The sequence below is a fragment of the Rhinopithecus roxellana genome, chromosome 7 (genome assembly GCF_007565055.1).
Source record: "Rhinopithecus roxellana isolate Shanxi Qingling chromosome 7, ASM756505v1, whole genome shotgun sequence".
NCBI lineage: Eukaryota > Metazoa > Chordata > Mammalia > Primates > Cercopithecidae > Rhinopithecus > Rhinopithecus roxellana.
Window position 1 is genome coordinate 93835804 of NC_044555.1, and position 24628 is coordinate 93860431.

At 40.5% G+C, this 24628-nt stretch overlaps 3 protein-coding genes across 6 annotated transcripts in view; 1 reads left to right on the plus strand and 2 right to left on the minus strand.

Annotated features, from left to right (window-relative positions):
- LOC104662663 (putative uncharacterized protein CXorf42) overlaps positions 1-1008 on the minus strand; it is a 111231-nt gene extending 110223 nt beyond the window's left edge. For all 4 annotated transcript variants that reach the window (XR_004058420.1, XR_004058421.1, XM_030934522.1 and 1 more), the window contains exon 1: positions 521-1008. Coding sequence is in view for 2 of the 4 variants with exons in the window: in XM_030934522.1 (XP_030790382.1) it covers positions 521-879 (359 nt within the window). In the remaining 2 variants the exon portion in view is untranslated. The remainder of the gene's footprint in view (positions 1-520) is intronic.
- Positions 1009-6451: 5443 nt separating this feature from the next.
- ZBTB33 (zinc finger and BTB domain containing 33) lies at positions 6452-14103 on the plus strand. Its single transcript, XM_010363883.2, has 2 exons — positions 6452-6704; positions 9122-14103. Exon 2 carries the CDS (start codon positions 9124-9126, stop codon positions 11140-11142), a length of 2019 nt encoding a protein of 672 aa, XP_010362185.1. The 5' UTR covers positions 6452-6704; positions 9122-9123; the 3' UTR covers positions 11143-14103.
- A 251-nt stretch (positions 14104-14354) lies between these two features.
- TMEM255A (transmembrane protein 255A) overlaps positions 14355-24628 on the minus strand; it is a 52945-nt gene continuing 42671 nt past the window's right edge. Inside the window, exons 9-10 of the mRNA XM_010364050.2 lie at positions 23781-23924; positions 14355-16735 (exon numbers count right to left, since the gene is read on the minus strand). Coding sequence (XP_010362352.1) covers positions 16577-16735; positions 23781-23924 — 303 coding nt within the window. The 3' untranslated portion in view covers positions 14355-16576. The remainder of the gene's footprint in view (positions 16736-23780; positions 23925-24628) is intronic.

The following is a 24628-nucleotide window of genomic DNA, read 5'->3' on the forward strand; positions in this document are numbered from 1 at the left end:
AACCCTTAAGCTCAACCCTTTCCAACTCCCTACAAGGAACTTCCACTTAGCCTATTAGGATCTCAAACCGATAATTCACTCAACACACAACACATTCAGCAGGTTGAGCCCCTACTAAGTGCCAGGCATTGCAAATTCTGTAATGAATAAAATAGGGGTCCTCCTTTCCACGAGCTCAGTCTAGTGGAGAATAAAAATATGTTCACGAACGATAACACAAAACAAATGCTATACGTAGGTCTGTGACCCTTAGCCGTGTCTGCCCCGAGATGAGAGGCGAAAGAGGGTGGAGGGAGACCGGGACACCCTACAAAGAGGCCCAAGGATGAGTGAGAATGTAAAAGAGGAGAAGGGCGAACAAGGAGCTGCCGTGGATAGATTGCGGAAAAGGATGAAAATGGGTTCAGTGAAGGTAGAAGGAGCGAAATGCAAATGGTCAGAAGCGGGCTGAAAGATGAAGCGGACTCGCTGAACGCAAGCAGGCCCCTTAGAGCGAAGGTGAGGCCATGATATCACTCACCTCTGCCACGGGCTCACCTCCCTGTCCTCGTCCCGCAGGAGCGTGAGTAGTTGCCGCAATAGGCGCACGAGGAGGCAGAAGCGAAAGTGATGCCCCGCGGCGTAGAGAGCAGCTCTTGAGAATGGGACCACAAGTGGGAGCAGCAGGGCTGGTTTTGGGAGCCTTGGCTGAGCCCATTCCATTCCCCAGTCAGAGAGCAAGCGTTCCAGCGAGAGCTGCTCCCCGGCGGGGAATGGGAGGCTTTGCTGGCCTTGGGGCTCTTGGACAAACTGCAACACATCCTCCCCGGAGCCCGAGGCCTCCCTCTCGGTACTACAGAACCGGACACTGGAGCTACTGCAGCTTCGAAAACGGCACATTCTCAGGAGCCTCAGCAGTATCAGTTGTCTTTGCTCCAAAAACCAAGCCCGCGCAACCGCTGGAAGCAAAGGAAACCATGGGAACTATTGCGAGTACGTTGGCAAAACATTTCCCCAGGCCTATGTGGCCAAGGTGAAGAGGTGTGTGTCTTGGTGTAAATAAACCTCCACTGCAACCGATTTCGCTCATTCTTTGGTTCCGCGTTGAGGCTCGCCAGGGTCTAAATCCGCATGGAGACCACGTCTTCCTTAGGCTCCTACTTGAAATAACTGAAGGGCAGGACGACAGGCCTCTGGAGACATTTCACAGAATGGTCATATCAACAACATAGTTAATTCTGTTCGTGTACAGGTGCTTTCCGTGAGTGTGTGTATTACATGGTCTATAATATTGGGCACACTCTGTATCGTGTGTATAAATTATGTACATTTGGTTATGTGTGTATATATATGTACATAGATAATAAATAGGACTGGCTCAAACAGATTCACATATTTTTTCAGTCTATTTGAAGTAAAAGAAAAATCTGAGATGGGAAGAAAAGGGACAAAGTATTCAAAGTATTTCGTACACAACTTAAAGTGTGTTTATTTCAGTGTTGTCAGATTTATTAATAGCAAAAAGAAATATACAGTAGGCCCACTTATCTTTGAATTTCAAATAAAGAATAATGTTTTAGTATAAGTATGTTCCATACAATAATACAGTAGAAAGTGACTACTTTCTATTAAAGATGAGGTGATAGCCACTGTTGTACTTCTTCCTTCCTCTCCCACTACTTCTAAAATTTGTTTCTTATATTCTTTTTTGTTTGCTTATTTTGTTTTGTTTTGTTTTGTTTTGAGACGGAGTCTCACTCTGTCACCCAGGCTGGAATGCAATGGTGCGATCTCAGCTCACTGCAACCTCCACCTCCTGGGTTCAAGTGATTCTCCTGCCTCAGCCTCCCAAGTAGCTGGGATTACGGGTGCCTGCCACCACACTCGGCTAATTTGTGTATTTTTAGAAGAGATGGGGTTTCATCACGTTGGCCCCGCTGGTCTTGAACTCCTGACCTCAGGTGATCCTCCCACCTCAGCCTCCCAAAGTGCTGGGATTACAGGCATGAGCCACTGCCCCCGGCCTTGTTCCTTATATTCTAAGGCTTTTTGCTTGCTGTTTGAGAAAGGGAAGTGGGAGCAGCTCCTGATATCCACAAACTGACCTCGCACTTACAATTAGGCATGTTCTTCTCTTGTTGAACATAAACTCACAAAACACCAACCCAAGACAAGATCACTGGGAGCCTGACCAAGTGAGACAAAACAAGACCACTTCACAAGCTTGTGCAAGCACAGACAAAAACAAGTTCACTGTGACACCCAGAAAACACCAAACACCCCCTCTTGGCCAAGATAGGTCACTGCTACTTTGCCAGTTAATGTACATCTTTATCCTCCCTCTAGTCTGCCCTCCCTATAAATAAGATTTATTGAAATGTGCAATCATACAATTGCCCCTGCTTTCTGATGGATCTGAGATGGAACTCCTGCTTCCTAGACCTTCCCCCAAATTGTCCAAATTCTATAATAGGTTCGTTCTAACAACTTCTTACTAAAACACATCATAGTTACCTATAGTGTGTGTTGTCCCTCCCTGGACTAAGAGTAATAAATCCAACTTGTCAACTATGGGTATGTTTCTGGTAGTCTGTGGTTGAAGGGCACTGACACATTCCACTGCCTAAAATGTTCTTCCCCAGATATTTATATGGCCCTTTACCTTAGTTCATTCCATTCTTTGCCCATACATCATCTTTTCAGAGAGGCTGTCCCTGACCACACAATTTACAATAACACCTTCATCATTCTCTATCCCTTTACTCTATTTTTCTTCATAGCACTTACTACTTTCTGATATTGTATTATATATTTAGATTATATATACACAAATGTTGATTGTATGTCTCTTCCATTATAAGTTCCATGAAGACCAATATTTCAACTTGATAATAATTATATCCACAGTGTCTACAACATTGCCTGGCACAAAGTAAGCACCAAATGATATATATTTAATATGTATTGAAAAAATGAATGAAGTTTACAGTGTTGGGGTTTATAAGTTTCATTGTCACATAATCAATCTGTTGTTTGGGCTTAGTCTTCCACTTAAATAGATTGGCTTACTGCAAAATCTCCATTCTTAATTCTTTATTTGGACTCATTTCTTATTTGATTTGACTTCATATATTGCCAAGTAATTTTTCACAAATGACTCATGGGCAGTATATTCCCTCAATTTTGTTCAAGTTTGGAATAAGCCGTCTGTTGCTTTTTTTGGTAGATTGTATTATTGTTAGCAATTATCAACTCCTCCTTTTCCAGTAGGAGAGTTATATATCCCTAACCAATTGACTTTGGAAAGTTTTAAGAAAAAAGGGCAATACGCAGTATTAGACAGGTCACTTAGAGAGAGAGTTGTTGGGATGAAGCAGAAAAGGGGATAGTGGTGAAAAAGCAACATATATTTGGCACTTATTGGGTTCCAGACACTCATTCATTCAGCATTAAGCAGCCATCTCTATCTACAATTTGTTGGGCCAAGGGATGCTTCACAAATAAGTTAATACTTGAGATGGGTTTTTTATGGAAGACCAGGCACTTGCCAGGAACTAACCAGACAACATGTTAAGTGAGGTGTAGCTATGAAGGAAATGACTATTCCAAGCTCAGGGCTCCAGGCTCAGACTTGAAGGCAGTAAATTGCATGGCATATTCTGGAAACTGTGAGCAGTTTGACACTATGCGTAGTTAATTCATTTAATCCTCAAAGTGACTCTGTGGGAAGGTATTATTATCCCTATTTTACAGATGAAGAATCAGGCTCAAGATCAAAGAGCTAGTAAGTGGCAGTATCAGAATTCCAACCCACTCACATCTTCTCTTTAAGATTTTGTTTCTTCTACTCTACCTTACTAGGGTTTCTGCAGATCCCATGGAGTGACCTTACCAAATCTGTATCCATAAGCATAACATATAGGAAGGGCTCTAAGACTGAATGAGTGTCACTTTATCTTTTGTCATCAATTAATATATATTAAGCACCCACAAGATTGTTGGCATTTTAACACAGGAGAGGACAGTTGCTACCCTCATGGAATTCATAATCAAATTCAAAAGGCAAGCAAACACTGACAATATGGCTATAAAACCTAACTCATTCCATTTTCAGCCAATAAAACCTTTCTAGAATGTGAAACAATTGATACCTCCAAATCCATTTGATACAGGTTGTTCTCTGACCTCAGGTGATCCTCCCACCTCAGCCTCCCAAAATGAGTTCTTGTTGTTTGAAGTAGGTTTCAAACTACTGAGTTGTTTGAAGTAGGGTTAAGCCCTCCAGATTAAAAACAAAAGTAAAAGTAAAATAACTAGCTGAGAAACAGAAAATTAATTAAACTTTCTGGTGATCCTGTCCCAAAGATGATCATTAAGGCCACTCAGGCTTCTTGGTCTGTTCTGCTTTCCTACAAATAAAATTCCTTTCCTGACCATTGGATCCCCTTTCATTATAGGTAGCTTTTAAACTTGTTTAGTTTTAGCTTGGTTAGGGGGTGAGAGACACAGCAAGAAGGGAAGAGAAGGTTTGCTGTGCTTTGAATGAACAGGTTTCATCATATGTCAGTTGGTCTTCCAAACTTTTAAAACACTTTCAGGAAAGTGACAAAGGCAAGGTAATTCTGTTGCCAGCCTCAGTGATGTAAATGCTGGTGCAAAATAAATTGTATTGTGCCTTCCAATTTACTGACAGGTGACCAACAAACATGACATCTAGAGTGGCATCTATGGCCACTGTAATCTGTATTTCAAAGATACGTCTTATTTTAGTTTTCATCAATTAAGCCCCTGAAAGATAAATAGATCCTAAACTTTCAAGAAATACCTGGTTCTAATTACTAAGATTTTTTTTTTACTACTAAGTTTTGGGGAGGATAACTCAGAAAAATGGTTATTAAGTACTCAGTTGCCAGGAAAAATACTAATCTGCCTTAGTTTATTTTACAACAGCATACTTCTATTTGCCATGAAATATCTTTATAGTAAACAATGAAACTTTCATAATGTTAAGTCCTAATCAAAAATCAATAATGCAATAATTCCCACATAGTTTGCATTCCCATAATACAAAATCTTGGAGAAGAGCTTAAGAAATTGCATATTTCCATGTGAAATACAGCTATATTATACCACTTTGATGTTTTATTATACCATGTGGCTTTACTTTATTGAGGAGGATGAAGAATAGATTAGGGATGGGTAGATGATGACATCCATGTCTGATTTCCTGTCAGAGAAAATTAGATATAGTTAGATCTGTTTTCAGTCTAATATCCTGATGGACATTTTCAGCAAGATTTTTTTTTAGGAAAGAAGCACAGGAATTCTACTGCAAGGTATTAATGGGTACAAATTTAAGATTTTTGGAAATGAATGCAGTATTATCCTATAAGTATCTTTTTAAAAAGATAAGGAAGGTAGTGAATGGCCTTAATTATGGCAGAAAAAAGTTACTATTTGGTTCCTTGGTTGAATATATGATAAATAAGCAGCCTAAAAGGGAAATATTTTGCTCTCCAAACACCCATCCTGTTGTTTCATTCATTATGGTACTCAGTTGGAAGGGTATTAGCAGAGGATTTTAAAAAATTATGTAACTCACAATGTATTTTTTCAGTCATTAATCACTGAACACTTACTATGTGTCAGACACTAAAACCCTCTGAAGATGAAATGCTATGGAAATAGTAATAATAAAAAATTAAAATAGTAATAATAAAAAATTAAAAATGCAAGTGTTAATATTATTAATCTTTCAAGATACAGGTCAAATGACAGCACTCGATTTGCTATTCTCTTCTCTGCTTCTACACCTTGTACAAATATTTTTGTCCATGTTTGTGTACCGACCTACTGAGCTCCCTAAAGAGGTAGAGACCTTTGGGTTATTCATTTTTGTATTCCCGAGAGCCTAACATAGGGTTTTTGCTACAGATCAAGCAAGGGGTTAGTAAATGCTGGTTGAAATGAGGGAATTAACATAGTACTGCATCATTTAGTATTCAATTAAGAAGACAGTTGTCCAAACACTAAATTTCTTTCTTAAAAGTAGTTACTGTAATGTAGTTGCTGTCTTGTTATCCCAGAACTTTAATTACCATAAGACGTTCTTAATTCATATTTGATTGTATGTATTCTGATTATATTTCAAGATGGTTTATCATCTAGCAAACAGTCTAATAGAGCACATTCAAACTTGCAAGAGAAATGAAACCTGTATAGTCTCTAAAAGTTTGTAGGCCCTAGAAGTTCACATTGAATTTCGATGAAAACGACTCGCGTCCCTTCCATCCAATTGCTTGCGACTGCCTTACCGATCTTTCCCTTTCCTTTTTTCCCACCCTTTCGCCCTCCGGAAAGAGCCGAACACACAAGAGCTTCCCAGTCTTCCTCCGCCCCCTTGCGGAAAGAGCCGAAGGCAGAGCACGGCGCCGAGGTGGAGCCGCCTCAAGCTCGGGCCCTTCCGGACCACCCCGGCCTGCGCTCGGAAGAGGAGGGCGCCTTTGACTTGAGCGCTTCGCCCCCGCGCTGTGCCCTCTGTCGGCGGCGTGGGGCAGCTGTAGCAGCGTTGGCGGCAGGAGGCGGCGGCCGCGTCGACGTCGACCCAGACTGGAGCGACGTTTAAAGAAGGGGCAGAATCGCCGGGGAGTGCGGCTTCTTCTTGTTGGGGGACTCCCAGCCTTCCGCGCGTCCCAAGGTGGAGAAGCGGCGGCGCCGCGAAGCAGGTGAGGACCCGGCCCCAATCCGGGAGGGGGCGAAGGAGCGCGCTTGCCTTCTCAGTCCCTGGGCCGCGCCTGCGTTTGCATTCGCCTCACTTGAACCAGGAAGCGGCAGAGTCGGAGGCTCCGCTCCTCCGGCTCTTTCTTTGTGTGGGCCGGGGAGTGAAGGAGGGGACGAGCCGCGAGGGCCGCGGCGCGGTCCCCTTCGCCGTTAGGGGCCGAGGGGCTGCCGGTGCCCTGGGTAGGCCCCGGGGCGTGGGGAGCCCATCACAGAGACCCACTTGGCTTTTCCCTCGCCCCTCTCCCTGCTTTTTTGTGCCTCTTTTACTCTCCCAGCCCCTACTTTGATTTAGAGCTTTTCTGCCGGGCCCATCCTCCCCTTCCGTCCCCTTCTCCGGGCACAACAATGCCGCCTGCTTCGCTTTATCCGCCCCCAACACCCCACCCTGCCTTTCGCCACCTTCTACTTTCCTTGGTACCCCATATTCCTCCCGCCTTCACTCTGCTGTTTGTACCTCCATCTGTATTTGCAAGAAGCTTGCTTTGCACGTGAATTGGGGTTAAAAACCTCGGTTGCAGCTGGCAGGGTCCATATGGGGAAGAGGGAGGTGGAGGAAGGGGGATGAGGTTCAGCTGCCGCAGGGAGCCGCGTGTCGGTTTGTTTCACTCCCTCGCGGATGGCTTTTATCTCTTTTTCACCGTCACCAGCTCCTCCAAACCGGCCCTCGGTCAAGGGTTTCACAGTGATGTGGAATGGCTTTTCCACAGTCGAATAGCAGATCTTTGGGATGGGTTCAGACCGACTTGTGCTGTCCCTGGGCCCACCCTGACAAGGAGGAGGGGGACACATAAACGAAACGAAACCGAGTTCCAGCGTCACCTGGACACGTACATTTGACGCATTCCCATATTGGAAGAACCCGTGTGCAACTGACAAAAATTGCGTGCCATTTTCAGAAACCCTGTCTTTCCACTTAAAATCGACTTCTGTCGAAATGCCCGTATTTCGGAAGCCCTGGTTTTTGGCAAACTGTCCAAAGGTCACCCTTTCTGATGATGATACCTTTATGGTAACCTGGAATTCCTTGGTACTGTTAACATGCAACACCTTCTAATAATGTTTTAAATCTTTGATTTTTAGACTTTTTGCCTGCTGTTTGTTCTTAGGGTATCATTTTGAAAAATTTAGACAGAATTGCCCTCCACGTGTATGTAACTTAAGCATTGTGACATCTATACCTTTTTGGTAACTTCAAAGGGAGAGAATAGTAATAAAAATATTTCTTCACTAAAATTACTTGTCAACTAATTGTTAATATATAATATCCATGTATTAAAATATATCCATATATAATCATATGTATGGATATTATATGTATATTTAATATATGGGTTTTTTAAAACTCTGGCCTCTTTGTTACCGGAAAGATCTTCTGCAAAGTGCAAAAAATGATGTTTTGCTAGTGCTACACAACAATGCATTCTGACATCATCCCCTTTTTCTAGCGTAATCTATTCCAATAAGTTAATGTTTTTATTTTCATTAACTCATTTGGTGTGAAAAAGTTCTCATACGAATGCACATAATTCTTTACCAACAAAAATGAAATGTTTCGTGTTTTCTTGGAAGTGGGCATTTAGAAATGGTAAACTTTCCTTTTCCTTTGTCATATTTTTTCATGATAGTGTCTGTTGACTTCACTTGGCACTGTTTAACATTCCACCTCTGGAAATTGTAAAGATGGAGAGATGAGGGGAAGGGACAAGGGGATGAAGAAAGAGGAAAGGGTAAGAAAGATGTTTAATAGTTTATCAAGATGAGGCACCCCAATTTAAATAACAGAAACATAATGGGACGTTGGGAGGTAATAATTGTCAGTGTTTATAAATGTCATTGGCTCCAGGGTGTAGATTCTGCATATATTCTTAAAGATTAGTTAAGAGTATGACTTTCAGACACAGTATTGCACGCACTGAGCTTTTCTGACATTTAAATCATTTACAGAGAAATAACTTCTGTGTGTTCATGATGATTTTCCTTAATTTTGACAGTTAAAAATCAACTCTTACCTCTTCTTGGAGAGAAAACCCAAAATTGGGACTAAGAAAATTAATTCTAATCTTTAAAAATCACTTAGTGGAGATGCATGTATCTAATATTCAAAAGAATGTGACTATGGAGATTACTGTTCAAATCTCTATAACAGTGTAAAACTTGCTCAACTTAGGAACAAGCCATGAGATTTGACACTTGTTCCAAAAGCCAACCTGTATGAACAATTTCTGTAAAAGCCAAAAAATTATGCCAAACTTTGGTTAAAACTTGAATAAACTAATGATGCTGCAGCTTAAATTCTAAATGATAAGCACTTTTGTTTTTTCTCTCTAATTCTTTCCCATCCCCTCCTCTCTTTCTCTTAAAGGCATGGAGAGTAGAAAACTGATTTCTGCTACAGACATTCAGTACTCTGGCAGTCTGCTGAACTCCTTGAATGAGCAACGTGGCCATGGACTCTTCTGTGATGTTACCGTTATTGTGGAAGACCGAAAATTCCGGGCCCACAAGAATATTCTTTCAGCTTCTAGTACCTACTTCCATCAGCTCTTCTCTGTTGCTGGGCAAGTTGTTGAACTGAGCTTTATAAGAGCAGAGATCTTTGCAGAAATTCTCAATTATATCTATAGTTCTAAAATTGTTCGTGTTAGATCAGATTTGCTTGATGAGTTAATTAAATCAGGGCAGTTATTAGGAGTGAAATTTATAGCAGAGCTTGGTGTCCCATTGTCACAGGTTAAAAGCATCTCAGGTACAGCTCAGGATGGTAATACTGAACCTTTACCTCCTGATTCTGGTGACAAGAACCTTGTAATACAGAAATCAAAAGATGAAGCCCAAGATAACGGGGCTACTATAATGCCTATTATAACAGAGTCTTTTTCATTATCTGCCGAAGATTATGAAATGAAAAAGATCATTGTTACCGATTCTGATGATGATGATGATGATGTCATTTTTTGCTCCGAGATTCTGCCCACAAAGGAGACTTTGCCAAGTAATAACACAGTGGCACAGGTCCAATCTAACCCAGGCCCTATTGCTATTTCAGATGTTGCACCTAGTGCTAGCAATAACTCTCCCCCTTTAACAAATATCACACCTACTCAGAAACTTCCTACTCCTGTGAATCAGGCAACTCTGAGCCAAACACAAGGAAGTGAAAAATTGTTGGTATCTTCAGCTCCAACACATCTGACTCCTAATATTATTTTGTTAAATCAGACACCACTTTCTACACCACCAAATGTCAGTTCTTCACTTCCAAATCATATACCCTCTTCAATCAATTTACTTGTGCAGAATCAGCAGACACCAAACAGTGCTATTTTAACAGGAAACAAGGCCAATGAAGAGGAGGAGGAGGAAATTATAGATGATGATGATGACACTATTAGCTCCAGTCCTGACTCGGCCGTCAGTAATACATCTTTGGTCCCACAGGCTGATACCTCCCAAAATACCAGTTTTGATGGATCATTAATACAGAAGATGCAGATTCCTACACTTCTTCAAGAACCACTTTCCAATTCCTTAAAAATTTCAGATATAATTACTAGAAATACCAGTGATCCAGGCTTAGGATCAAAACATCTAATGGAGGGTCAGAAGATCATTACTTTAGATACAGCTACTGAAATTGAAGGCTTATCGACTGGTTGCAAGGTTTATGCAAATATCGGTGAAGATACTTATGATATAGTGATCCCTGTCAAAGATGACCCTGATGAAGGGGAGGCCAGACTTGAGAATGAAATACCAAAAACGTCTGGCAGCGAGATGGCAAACAAACGTATGAAAGTAAAACATGATGATCACTATGAGTTAATAGTAGATGGAAGGGTCTATTATATCTGTATTGTATGCAAAAGGTCATATGTCTGTCTGACAAGCTTGCGGAGACATTTTAACATTCATTCTTGGGAGAAGAAGTATCCGTGCCGTTACTGTGAGAAGGTATTTCCTCTTGCAGAATATCGCACAAAGCATGAAATTCATCACACAGGGGAGCGAAGGTATCAGTGTTTGGCCTGTGGCAAATCTTTCATCAACTATCAGTTTATGTCTTCACATATAAAGTCAGTTCATAGTCAAGATCCTTCTGGGGACTCAAAGCTTTATCGTTTACATCCATGCAGGTCTTTACAAATTAGACAATATGCATATCTTTCCGATAGATCAAGCACTATGCCTGCAATGAAGGATGATGGTATTGGGTATAAGGTTGACACTGGAAAAGAACCTCCAGTAGGGACCACTACATCTACTCAGAACAAGCCAATGACCTGGGAAGATATTTTTATTCAGCAGGAAAATGATTCAATTTTTAAACAAAATGTAACAGATGGCAGTACTGAGTTTGAATTTATAATACCAGAATCTTACTAAACTCCTTTGAAATACTAGAAAGTTGTGTTTTGGATGATGGGGCAGGGGTTTCAGAAGATCTGTAAAACAAGGTGCAAATAAGTTAATTTGATCTGCCACATTATCTGAAAGAAGTGTAGTGGGATTTTTGTTGATAATTTTTAGAAGCAAATTTTTCTGAAAGTTTTGACTAGAAGTGAGACCCCCTCCCCAAGTATCTGTTTATATAGTTAGTTTTCAGCTCATTTAAAAGGCAAAAATTAAAAGCTTGGAGAGATAGTTTTCTGAATAGAATTTGAAGCAGTCTGAATGTTCTTTGAAAATAACTGGAGTTATTAGCATACCCTAGTACATCTTACAACTTTCCCCTTCCATGTTAGCACTTTACTGCTGAATTCTCAATTTTCTTAACATTGAGACAATAAATGTGTGTTTTGTCTTGTATATGGCATAAAGAGTAAATAAGTTTTAGAGTTGTTCTGGAAAATGTCAGAATAAGTCTCTGCTTGGGTTGTGTAATCTGCTAGTCCAAGCGGACAGCAACCTCCTGCTACCCTCTCTCCCTGAAAATAGCCATGCAGACAAGTCTCTCATCTGAAGAACAAATTAGATTTAGCTAATCAGAATTAAACTTTGCTTTCATTGCCATAGTCTGTAAAAGACTTTGGTGGCTAGACCACTTTATACCTTTGCAATGTGGTCTCTGGGGGCAAAAAACTAACGAAAAAAAAATCTCTGTAATGGCGGATAGGAGGAGATGAAAAGTTCTGTTGCATGTATTTTTAATTCTCTGGCTACCACATTGTAGAGAATGGAATGAAGATTTCCTTTTTGCTTCTTATGGTTAAAAATATTCCCATGAAAATTTTCAAATTTTGAATCTGAAAGCCACCAAATGAATCTTTATGTATAAATCCTTGTAAATGATAGATTCCATGGGTGAGACTTTACATATTTTGGGTGGGAGGCTACTGGCATATATTTTTAAATGTTCATATTATGTAGAATCTCCAATAGGAAGTCTTTATTTGAAATAGTTGAATCAGTGATCTAGTATTTTCCTTTCAGCAAGATTTGTTAGGTTTTTACCCCTTCTAAAATAAGTTTTATTCCATCTGCAAATTGCTGCAATATTATAGCAATCAGAAACTACATAAGGAATGTTATATAGGCTTGTCAGTTCCCATTTTTCTTGACAACAATAAATACCACTTTTCTTTTTTTTTTAAAATGACACATATTTAAACACTTAGAAAATAAAGTTAACACTTACTGAAGTGCTAGTACTAAAATGTGCTAGTACTAAAAGGAAGCAGGTTGGAACATAACATATAGCCTAGCATTTATAACAGAATTGTTGAACGTCTGTAAATGATTTTTTGTTTTTTTGCAAAGGAAAAAATTGATACTGGAAAAGATTGTTGTGCATAGTTATTAGTCATTTGTAACCTTGCTTAAGTATTTCTTAGTCCAACGTAGATATTTTCTTTCTCCTTACCATGTATTTTAAAAAATAGTCTATTTCTTGACTTTGAACTTAAAGCTTTAATCATAATTTCTCATGTATACATCGTTCTTCTGACAGTAAGCTGGATTTGAAGGTAGTGGTTTCAGTGTTTCTTAAGTTGGTAGCTGAGGGTATCAGGCATCAGTACATGCAATAATACAAGAAAAAAATCCTTTGCTTGCCAAGGGGTAGAGTGATGTGCATTTACCTGTTTTCTGTTCTGTAAGTCTAGACCTTCAAACCATTTGTAAACTAACCCCTGGGAAATTTGAAATTACCTTATAACTTAAGACTCTGTGATCTCTGGAATCACCATATCTGTTTCTTTTTTGTGTAGATATTGATAACATCACTCTTTGACTATAGTATGCACTCTGAAATGTTCTCAGTGAAAATTTGTTTGAGTTTCATTAATGCTATTTCACCAGTTAGACATAATTACTTCTACCAATGTGAATGATACGGATGCCGGCAGAGCTTCCAGATCTTTCAGACTCAACTGCTAGGTCAATTAGTTTGTCATAATAAAACTTGGCAGTTTCTACAAGCCTATTATGACAAACCAGGAACTAATTCTATAATGGAAAACTATCCATTCTGAATAATAGGGATGTAATTATTTGCTGCTGCTGTGCTCTGTAAATTCTGAATATGACATTTAAACTCTGTGCCTACTAAAGGTATCTTCTGGAGTTTTTTTGGGAGGAGAGAAACTGGAAAATTAAATTGTATTTTTGCCAGAAGACTCTTACTTGCATGTGTCTCAGGGTCTTCAGTTTTTCTATAAGTTTCCATATCCAAAGTTCGCAGCTCATGTGAAATACTTCTTTGGGGCAAAAGTCCTTCATTCCTGGTGTTTATTGGATTGGAAATCTGTAGCAAGATGCTGTTTAAAATTACCATGTGGTTTTTCTATCTTATACTTAGCTCTCTGGCTCTTGAACTTCCTTTTTGTCTTTGAAGTTAGCTTCAGATTTGCTCCGATGCTAAATTACCTGTAAATATTCTGGATAGGAACTACTTGAAATAGTAATTTGTTAAGAGATATGACAAAATGAAAATGCTTAAACTACAGAAATTTTAAAATGCCATAACAGTCTTGCAAGACTAACTTTAAAATATACTTTAAATGATTATTATGATTTTGGTGGTAATGATCCCCCACACACGACCACTATGAAGAAATAATGCCACATTTTCCCCCATTGTACCAAAAAGATAAAAAATGGTAAACATTGATCAAGGTATTTTGTATTGTCAAGGCATGCATATTCTAAAGAATTAAATGCTAACTTAACAGCACTGGCTTTCTGGCTGGTCAACCATATGAAACCTTGTTCATTCCTCCCAGTACTATAATGTTCACACTTGTACAATCTTCCCTGTCATGACTTTAAGTTCTACTTTTCATTAACCATGGCCTGATATTAGTTCTTAGAGCTTCTTGTGGCAAAAATAAAATGATTTAATTCTGATGTTTGAGTGCGTGTTTTACAAGATTGTCTTTCAGAAATTATATGGGTTTTTATATTTTTCAATTTTTGTAGCAGGAGACTGGAGCTGTATTTCTGATGACAGCGTGGCAGAATTTCCCATTAGGTTTTATATGTTGGTTAATCATGTCCCCTTTTATCTTGAACCCTAATAGTCAAAAGTGAGTCAGCTGCTGTCAGTTGCTTTAGAGCATTTGCTGTACTTTTATAGCTACCTTGACACAAGTGGATAAGGAGGATAGTTTTATTCATTTGAAACATCACAAAAGCAGTCTGAGCTTTCAACATGGCAGTGATACAGATTTTAAGCAACATCCAGTTTATACAGGTTCTGGATTAATATTTTAATGTTTCATGCCCAGTTCAATACTTTAAAGCAGAATTAGGAATAAAGCAGTAAATGTTACAAAATGCGGTCAAGATACATATTGGAAATACAAATCCCTTCATTACAGCAAATGTTTTGCAAAAGAGTAAAGCAGCAAATATTAATTTTTCTAAGGTAACATGCACTTTATATAATCCAATGTAATAAAAGCTGCTCAAATTAAGTGTTACAAAATCTATACTGTTTCAGGTTATTTTGTAAAGTAAGAAAAATACATAGAAATGAGCCATAGAACCTTAACACTTTAAGAAATGTGATAAATATAGGATATACTGTGTAATGGTGCCTTTAAAAAATTAAAGACATTCACTAAAGCAAATGGTCAAGTGTAAATGGCAAAAAAATTCATTGAGTATTACAAGTTGATATTTGTTTAGTAAGTCAATTGGGTATTAGTCTCTTTGAAATCCAGTAGAATTTTAATATGCTCAGAACTGTAAAAAATCATAGTAATTTTGTATAACACAAAAGGATTATAGTTTTTCAGATTCAAAATCTGGATAAGATAACATTCATGATGCTGAAAGTTAAACTGGATATCTTGCAAACATTACTGTTAATAATGAGAGAGTGCACTTCCTGTGCCTTGATTCTTGATGGCTGGGTGTCTACAAGGTAGATGGGAGCACCAGCATTCGTCTCCTACCTCTATCCATTAAGTTGGGAGGTAGCAAAATTGGCCGGAAATTTTTCTAGTGTGTGTTCTGTGTTTGGAGAACTGTCTAATTAGGTACCCTCCTGTAGCCCCTGTATTTTTTACGTTATAAAGTTTAGGATTATCAATCTTCCTTTAAATCAATTCTCAGGTTAACATAAGATCACAATGAAGGTGTTCATTCTGAAGTGAAGGCATGGGTGCAAAAGTGTTTTAAACTCATCAGGTTGATGGTTTAAAGCTATGTGTAATTAAAAGAACTGTACAAATAACCTACCACGGTGTGCCAGATGGATTTTAAATCTACCATAACACTTAAGTATTTGTCAAGTTGGCTACGTTTGAGGTTTTGCAGACTTGAAGCGGCATTGTAACACTTTCATAATCTTGAATGCTGTCATGACTGGTCTCAACAGAAAAAAGGACCAGTAAGACCAGTGGTATTAAAATACAGATGAGTCTTTTGGGGTGGGGTGCAGGATACGTGCGGATTGCTGGAGTTAAGCACAATATCTGAAGATTAAATAGTCACAAAGATTAGTAACAATTCATATCACGACCCAAGAACCTAATTTATAACATTTTTAAACTCTTAATTACAACCATAAGATTTATATCTCCTGTAGCAAATGTATTTTGTAATAATGCAACATGTAGTAGAACCACTGTCTCCTAAGTGATCTACTTAAAGCATCTCACATGTTGCTGTGTATTTCAGTGTTTCCGGAACAATACATCCTGTTCCCCACTACTCAAGATGCAAGAATATTGCACTTTTCCCTTTAGGAGGTACCGATAACAAAAGCTGAGCTGAGTGATCACAACAGCCATTTTTACAATACTCACAGAGAAGAAAGGAGTAAGAGAGATGGGCAGCCTTTTTCAACATCCAGACACAAGCAAACAAAATCTTAGCCAGAACTCTCTGTATTGGAACTACTGTGTAGACCCATCAGCTGGGAAATTGTCCTTAGGGACTGACTTTAGTGGTAGGGAAAGATAGGACCTATAAGTCGGGTGCTTCAACCTAGGTGCTGGGGTGGCAATCTGCCAAGGGCCTGAGGACAACACTTCTTTACATAAAGTGAAACAGATGGCAACCACACTTCTGCTGAATACAGAGGTGGAGCATAGGGTAATGCAGGTCCAAACACGACAAGCTTCTTGCTGGGCTGGCTCCCCAGCCTTGCTTAGAGAGTGTGAGCTGCCCTTCTTCTGTGCTGGGTTCAGCCTAGCCACCCCTGCTCTGCACTAATAATGAATAAGCTTCATCCCTATCTTTCCCTAGCCTGGCAGGCCATTGTAAAACTTTATGCATAAAAGTCACACTTTAAATTTTGTACCTTACACATTTCCACTGAAGCAGAAATACAAAAGCCACAATAATCTCAATAGCCAGCAGGCATTCCTCTTTAGGGACTGTAAGGTGGTGGCTTTTCAAAAGGTGGATAGTAGGGTGGAGAGTAACGGGGCGGTGCACTTGAGGACCACATGTAGCTGGGTGAGGGAGAGGCAGACTGGGGCTCATCAGAAAGTCCAGAGGGAGGGGAGGATGGAAAGACACTGGAATGCTGTGTGATAAAAAGAAAACATCCAATCAATCACCAAATCCTGTTGCTTCTACTTCTGTGTTGTCTCTTGGATTCATCACTACCTTTTCTACATTTATAACTCAAGCCTCCAATACCTTTCCCTTAAGCTATGGCAACAACATCCCAACTAGTCTTCAAAAAGGTAATTTTTGACCTTGAGAACATTTAATGAGGTTAAGCCATTGATCCCTGGGAAAGTCTTTGCTAAAAGAGTATATCCCAGAGAGGTAGTACAGTAGTCAGGAGCCCCGCTCATAGACAGGAAACTAAGGTCAGAGAGGTTAAATAGCTTGTTTGGATCTGGAGTCTTCTGACTCCAAGTCCAACATTTTCTACTCCACCTTAACTGCTGCCCTCTCATCCCCAAGTGCACAGTAGGCTGGAGAGCAAAGAGTAACAAAGTCATGGAGGTGAGAATGAGGACCAGTGTGTCAGGTTGCAGAGACACTGAGTATTCAGTTTTATTTTGTGTTGTCTTACTTTGGGAAAGGTTGTTAGTCTTTGGGAAAGGAATGGAAATGAAGTTTTTAAAATATGCAGTGAATTGGCAAGAGTCATTTTCCCCTTTCTCTCCCTGGCCTATGTATATCCTTGACCCTAGTGAGTTCCCTGCTGAAGGAGAGTTGGCCTGTTGTGTTTGTTGCTGTATCCTCCAGAGCTCAGAACAGTACTTGCCATGTAATAGGTGCTCAATAAATATTGAATGAGTGAATACAATTTCAGGAGCATAGTAGATGAACTTGGCATGCTTTTAAAAAATAAAACCTAGGCTGGGCGTGGTGGCTCAGGCCTGTAATCCCAGCACTTTGGGAGGCCGAGGTGGGTGGATCACCTGAGGTCAGGAGTTCGAGACCAGCCTGGCCAACATGGCAAAACCCCATCTCTACTAAAAATACAAAAATTAGCTGGGTGTGGTGGTGGGTGCCTGCAATCCCGGCTACTCAGGAGGCTGAGGCATGAGAGTCACTTGAACCTGGGAGGCAGAGGTTCCAGTGAGCCGAGATCATGCCACTGCACTCCAGTTTGGGCGACAGAGTGAGACTCCATCTCGAAAACAATAAATAAATAAACAAACCTGTGTCCAGATTTCTAAGCCTTGCTTGAGACACAGAAATATTTTCCTTACCACATAATGTTAAGACTGAGAAGAGATGATAGCTGCCATCATCCCCTGCCTCCCAAATCCCATGCATTATTTCACTCTGAGTGAAGAAATGGCAGGGTCATAGAACCTGGAGAGCCCTTAAAGGCAAAACAACCTGAGGCAGTGGACTCAAGACAATCTAGATTCCTTCCTAAAAACTCATTTTTTCTCCTCCCTCCAAGAAGACACCCTTTGTTAAAACATCAGTATAGTGATTTCCTGATTTTCCATCTTGTACCCTTCAAACTCTCCCTTCCTCCTCCTCTCCCTCCCTCCTGTTCTATTGCTTTCCTCAACTAAGAACTCTCTCTTCTTAACCAGAGAGGGAAACAAAAACCCACCAGGGCAAAGAATCTCTGTGCCTGTGCATGTGGCACTCACTGCCTCTCTAAATCCCACTACAGAGATGACATGAGAGGCAGCAGGCCAGTTTTAGGTGTTCCCAGCCACAGAAGGGAGAGGCAAGTTTCCTGAAGTGAAGCTAAAGGCAGTTCTGTCCTGAGAGGCATTAAAAGGCTTCTGTGGGCAGCAGCTGCTGTGGGTGGCAGTTGTACACTTTGATAATAAAAGGGGGTGGTACAACGGCCCTTGGGTTTTCACTTCTCAGTTTTGTGTTTGAGAAGTATGGGGGGGAGGGGGGCATGATTCTCACTTCCCTTTGAGGATGCTGGGAGTCTTAAGGATAAAATTGAAGGGTTCCTGGCAGAGCTAGAGAGCTAACTGGCTGCAGTCCACACACCCTTGGGGTTTAGTGGGGGAAAAGGCCCACAGTACCACTGCATAGTTTCCTAGCAACAGGCAGGCACCTTGGGAAAGATTTGGCTTTGTTGCAGCTGGGGAGTTGGCCTGGTGTATTCTGGTTCCTGCCTGAGAGTGTGACTTTAATAATGCTGTGGACAGCTCAGGAGAACAGAGCTTTGAATCCTTATGCACCACCAAGCATAAAGAGCATCTAAACAGCCTACTGCTGGGCCTAGTCAGCTCCAGCTTTCTGAGCTGCTTCTTAGAGGCTGGGGTGGCCAACAGGCTGATGGTGCTCAAAGAGGAGCACCACCCTTTGAGGGACACAGACGGCTTTCCTCTTCCACCTTAGCCTGCCTCCTGCCTGCCTGATGGCTGACCCACACTCTTCAAGATCAAGTGCATTTCCATCAGGGCATGCTTCTCTCTTCAGGAACCTTGTGGGACAGTGACTTCACAAAGGGCCCGGGAACTGGCTGGTGATAATTACTAAAGACACTGTATCCCAAGGGTAAAATCCAGCATCTGTTGGTACTGTGCATTCCCTCTCTGTTCTGCCCCCAGAAGCAAAGCCTGGGCAGATGGAGAGAACAGTGGATAAAAGAAAGATTTTTTAAAAAGGGGTGAGTCAGGAACAAGGGAAAGGAAGGGAAGAAAGGAAAGACTTGACAGCGGGGCGTAGGGCGGGTGGTGGGGGGAAGAAAAAGTTGAGTGATAGCAACAACAGCTTTCTAAGGCTCTCAGCAACCTGTGCCATAAACTGTACCCTCCTAGGATCAAAGCAATCCTTTTATTAAATGGGCCCAATTTATAATGAGTAACTTTTAGTGGCTAGGGTGAAACCTAGTGTACCCTCGTGATTTAATAAAGCAAAACAGAGGCACCTTTGAATTGCATAGGTTGAGACTTTTGTTTTAAGCTTAAACTTGGCAGGTCACCAAATGAATGGGAAAGGGACCATTCCATGGTTAGAGTAAAGTAGGGGTACTGGCCCAGTATGCCAGACTGGGAAATATTGCTGGGAACCTTGAGGGGTTTATAAATAGCTGGGTTTAATTTCCCAGCAGAAGTAAAAACTGATGCTTTGTACCCTACAGATTTTGGACTACTTGGCTAAAGCTGAAGGGGTGGTGGGGAAATAGTGCAAAGGACAAGAGAAATGAGTGTTGGTAGATGAGCAAGGAGGCAAAGATAGTCTCAGCTTATATCCTTCCTGCTTTGGAGTATGAGGAGTTCCTGAGAATCAAGGACACCCTGGAGCCCAGTGCTTGAAAGAATCCAGTTTCTCTAAGCTCAGCACTCAAAACTTCCTCAGGGCCAGCTGATCAGACCCAAATCCTTACTCATGTCTGACCACAAGAAGTGTTTCCCAAGCTGCCTCACTGGACAGCTACCCAATAAGGGTATGACTTTGAGGGGTTAAAACAAAATATTATAAGTCTTTTTTTCCTCATCCTTCTATTAGCCTCAGGGTCAAAAGGAAGTTGAAATCACCAAACCCAAAGACACAGAAATAGTCCTACTTGGAAATAACCAAAATAGGAAGTCGTTCAGAAGAAAGTCTAGAAAGGCCCATTTTCTGGCTGTAACTTAGGTCATTTTACAATCAGAAGTACATGAGGGAGCTCTGGCCTTTTGGGGGTGGGTCTGTGCTTCAGGTGGTTTTATTGTCAGATCTGGAGTGCATTTGCTGACTGTTTTTTATTTATCTGGGAATATAAGCAGATGCTTCTTGGCCTCTTGACTTTTTTTTTTTTTTTGAGACGGAGTTTCTCTCTTGTTGCCCAGGCTGGAGTGCAGTGGCGTGATCTCGGCTCACCGCAACCTGCACCTCCTGGGTTCAAGTGATTCTCTTGCCTCAGCCTCTTGAGTAGCTGTGATTACAGGCATGCGCCACCATGCCTGTCTAATTTTGTATTTTTAGTAGAGATGGGGTTTCTCTATGTCGGTCAGGCTGATCTCGAACTCCTGACCTCAGGTGATCTGCCCGCCTTGGCCTCCCAGAATGCTGGGATTACAGGCATGAGCCACCGCGCCTGACTGACTTTCTTATGTAAAGAATGGTATTTTTGCCTATGAAACTATAAGGGAATGAAACTTGGTGAGCAAAATAAAGCTAAACTAAAATACTAAAATGAAACCATTTAAATTCTAGAGAGAAATCACTTAAAATCTTACCCTCTCAAGACCTAGGCTATACAATTATAAGGTCTTCAAACAGGAAATACTAAAGACATCTTGAGCCTTGGGAAAGAAGTGGGAGACATATAAAAAGTGTCCAAGCAGCCCCTGAATTCCCCCTGAGGAATGCATGAAGGAAGGGAATCCTTTTTCAGTGGGGATCAATTTAATAATTTAATAAAAAAGAGTAAAGAGACCCTTTCTGAGGACCATGAGTAGGAAGCTCACGATTTAAACCAGTAGAAAGTATAAATATCCCAAAATTAACTGGGGAAAAGATCTGTGCTCCAATTAGATTCACAACTTCAAAAATTCCCCAACCCAATCTCTGGAATCAGATAGTCCTAGACATAAATCCTTGCTCTTTCACTTACCACCTCTGTGACTTTGGTGAAGTCACTTAATCTCTCCACGATTCAGTCATCTTATCTTAAAAATGGCAATTACAAGAGTACTTCTCTCAAAGAGGTAAATGACTGAATGATGATATAGATAAAGCACTTAGCACAATGCTTAGTACATAGTAAGTACTCAGTGAATAGTAGCTGTTATTAAAAAGTAAGGGTGGGCCAGGCGTGGTGGCTCATGCCTGTAATCCCAGCACTTTGGGAGGCCGAAGTGGGTGAATCACGAGGTCAGGAGTTCGAGACCAGCTTGACCAACATGGTGAAACCCCGTTTCTACAAAAGGTACAAAAAAAAAAAAAAAAAAGAAAAGAAAAGAAATAGCCAGGCGTGGTGGTGCACACCTGTAATCCCAGCTACTCGGGAGGCTGAGGCAGGAGAATTGCTTGACCCCGGGAGGTGGAGGTTGCAGTGAGCCGAGATTGTGCCATTGCACTCCAGCCTGAGTGACAGGGCAACACTCTGTCTCAAAAAAAAAAAAAAAAAAAAAAAAAAAATGGAGAGGCTTCTACAATCCCTGAAGTCCCTGCTACTAGGTTTGGACTAAGTGGCTAAATCTGGATCCCTTCTTTGGGTTAGGTATACGGTTTCCATAGCATTCTGGGTAATGTTTTCTTTACTTTTTGTCCCCACTGCTATCCCCTGACCCTCCACCCCCAAGTCCCTAGACTAATGCAGGGGCTGTCTCATTTAATTTCTATTTCCACAGCTCCTGGCTCAATGTGTGGCACATGGAACACAGGGTAAACATTCATTGAACTGAAACCAACAATCCAAGTCACTGTTGGCATTCTCAATCTTGCTTTCATTTCTGGGTAGGATTTGAATGAGGAATGATGGCTCCACACCCAAAAGAGAGGTTTTCTATCTTATAATTTGTGGTAACCATCACCAGATGTATTATTGTCCCTACTTAAAGGGTTCATTATAAAGTGCAAATTCCTGAAATCAATGTAATTTACTTTGATATAAAAGTAGAGGAGGCCTCTTGGGCTAGACCCATGTGTGGCTCCTCTATTTCAGGATGATTTTTTATTATAGGGACCCCAAGAGAATGATGACCCTCCTTGTTTCAGCTTCAACATCCCTGCATTCTTTTAAAGAATTCCTTGTTGCCTCAGTCACTATTGAAATTATTCCCTTCTTGAACATACTTTTGTTTTCCAATCTATACCACCAATTTGGGTAACAAGTTACCTGGGTTGTCTACCTGTGTACACAGTAGGCTTTAGAACGAATTTTATCATTTTATTTTCTAAGCTTTAACCCATTTATGCCTAGTGTCCCATTACTGGAACACTAAGCTTGTGGGAGTTATTTATATCCTCCTGCTCAAGGTCATCGCCGAAGTCTGATTTATCACACAAAAAAATCTGCAACCTCTGGCATAAATGGGTTAATGGATACCTTTTTGAAGTAGCACTATATTTTATACAAGTGAACAAGTGCATGTTCACACTATATGTATTATTATTGCATTATAGAACCACAGACCTCTCTGAACGGGATCTAAACCAAACACAACGACACTTTATTCAACTTAATCAGATTTTTAAGTTTCAATTATTTTGCCAAACTGAAGTTCCAATTAGGTTGCCCAACGGCTTAGTATTGCCAGACTGGCTGATTAATTGGAAGTACCCCCAGATAGTCATAATTTTATGTCCCCACGGAACATTCATGGTCTCTTGATCAATAGAAGCAAATTTATTATGAGTTTCCCTTCCTTAAAAGGTATTTCCTTTGGTCACTAAAGTTTGAATTAACTAGATTTTAGTGTAACCTTGCTCTTCTGTGGTCAAGGGTTTATAATCATTATACATACCTAAAGGACCATTTCACTTGTTTGCCCAAAGTGTCTAGTTCAGTGTTCTGCATACAATGAATTCCTTTTAACTAAGTGCCTTTTTTGGTTCTGTTTTTCAACTAGTAGTCACAGTTCAAAAGGAAAAGGGGAAAGTGCAAATTTGGTAACACTGTTTCTGACCTACGTGATAACAGGGCAAAAGGGGAGGGGTGTTATAAAAATACTCTGTGTATTGCTCTGTGTAGTCCTAGTTAGGAAGCCTGGAGAAAAAGAGTGGGACTTCTTCCTCATTACAGGTTTGATTCAAACCCTTGTGTGGCTCAGAATGCCCTTGTATTAAGTAGCAGGATTAGGCCTCTCCCCATATCAGACGAATGGAAAAAGCCACTGTTGCACAGGAGTCCATGGTAGCGTACTAATGAGCTGCCATTTCCCAACTAGCTTATCTTCTCCTTGGTGTGGTTCAAGGCAATTTGGGATACCTTGATCCTACCTCCCTCTCTCCCTTTTTCTTCCATCTCTCTGTTTCTTCTCTTGGGCAGTTTCCACCCGCCCATCTCTGCCATCATTGCCTGCCTACATAGTCCTTAAGCTAGCATCCACAGGCTTCTGGCCATTAGGGAGATGCATGGCTACCTCATACATATGCAGACAATGGAAAGGTTCCGTAATTGAATTTAGGGAGAGAACAAGCGAGCATGAGTGAGAGCAAGGGTAATAGAGAGTTCTTTATCTCCCAAAACATACCTGAAAGTCATAAGCAGAATACGGTGGCAGGTGAGGAGGGCTATGGTAGTAGGTATTGTAGGATGTCACTTGGGGATGAGCATAGTAAGAAACTGTTGGATGGGTATTTTCAACAGAGCAGTTCAGTGCTGGGAGAGTTGGGTTCTGTAGAAAAACACAAATTAGAAACAACATAAACAGTCATCACTAGGAAAATGGTTAAATAAACTTGGTACTATGGAATACTATGCAGCTATTGATAAACAATGATGTGTACCTATTTAGGGAAAGTTGTCCAGGATATATTTTTATGGTTTAAAAGCCATTATGTTATATTAATATAGCATGATTTCAATTTATGTTTTAAAAAAAGACCCCCAAAATTATACATGTATGTATGTTTGTAAATGCAAAGAAATTAACCTGGAAAGATGCATAGCAAACTGTTAACTGTGATTTATCTCTGGGGAGGGTAGTAGAATTAGGAGGTATATAGGGATTCTTAACTTTCTACTATATATGTCAAAGTGTTTACAACTAATTTGTATTGTGTCATTTTCCCCAAACTTTTTAACTTGAAACATTTAAACCTATAGAAAAGTTGAAATTATTTGTGTGATTTTAAAAAACAAGAATTAAAAAGAAAAAAATAAGACTCAAAATGCAAAACATCAAATAGACAAGGCTGAACAAGCTAGTGTTCTTGCTGTGACAGAGTGCATTCAATCACAAAGAGTTCGTAAAAGTTGTAAGGATTCTTAGAGATCCCAACCTTGCTAAGGGGCTCTCCTGATGACATGAAGGGTATTCATTTCTCATCAGCCCTGTAGAGTAGAGGCAAAATTCTAGCAGTGCACAGAAGCCATGAA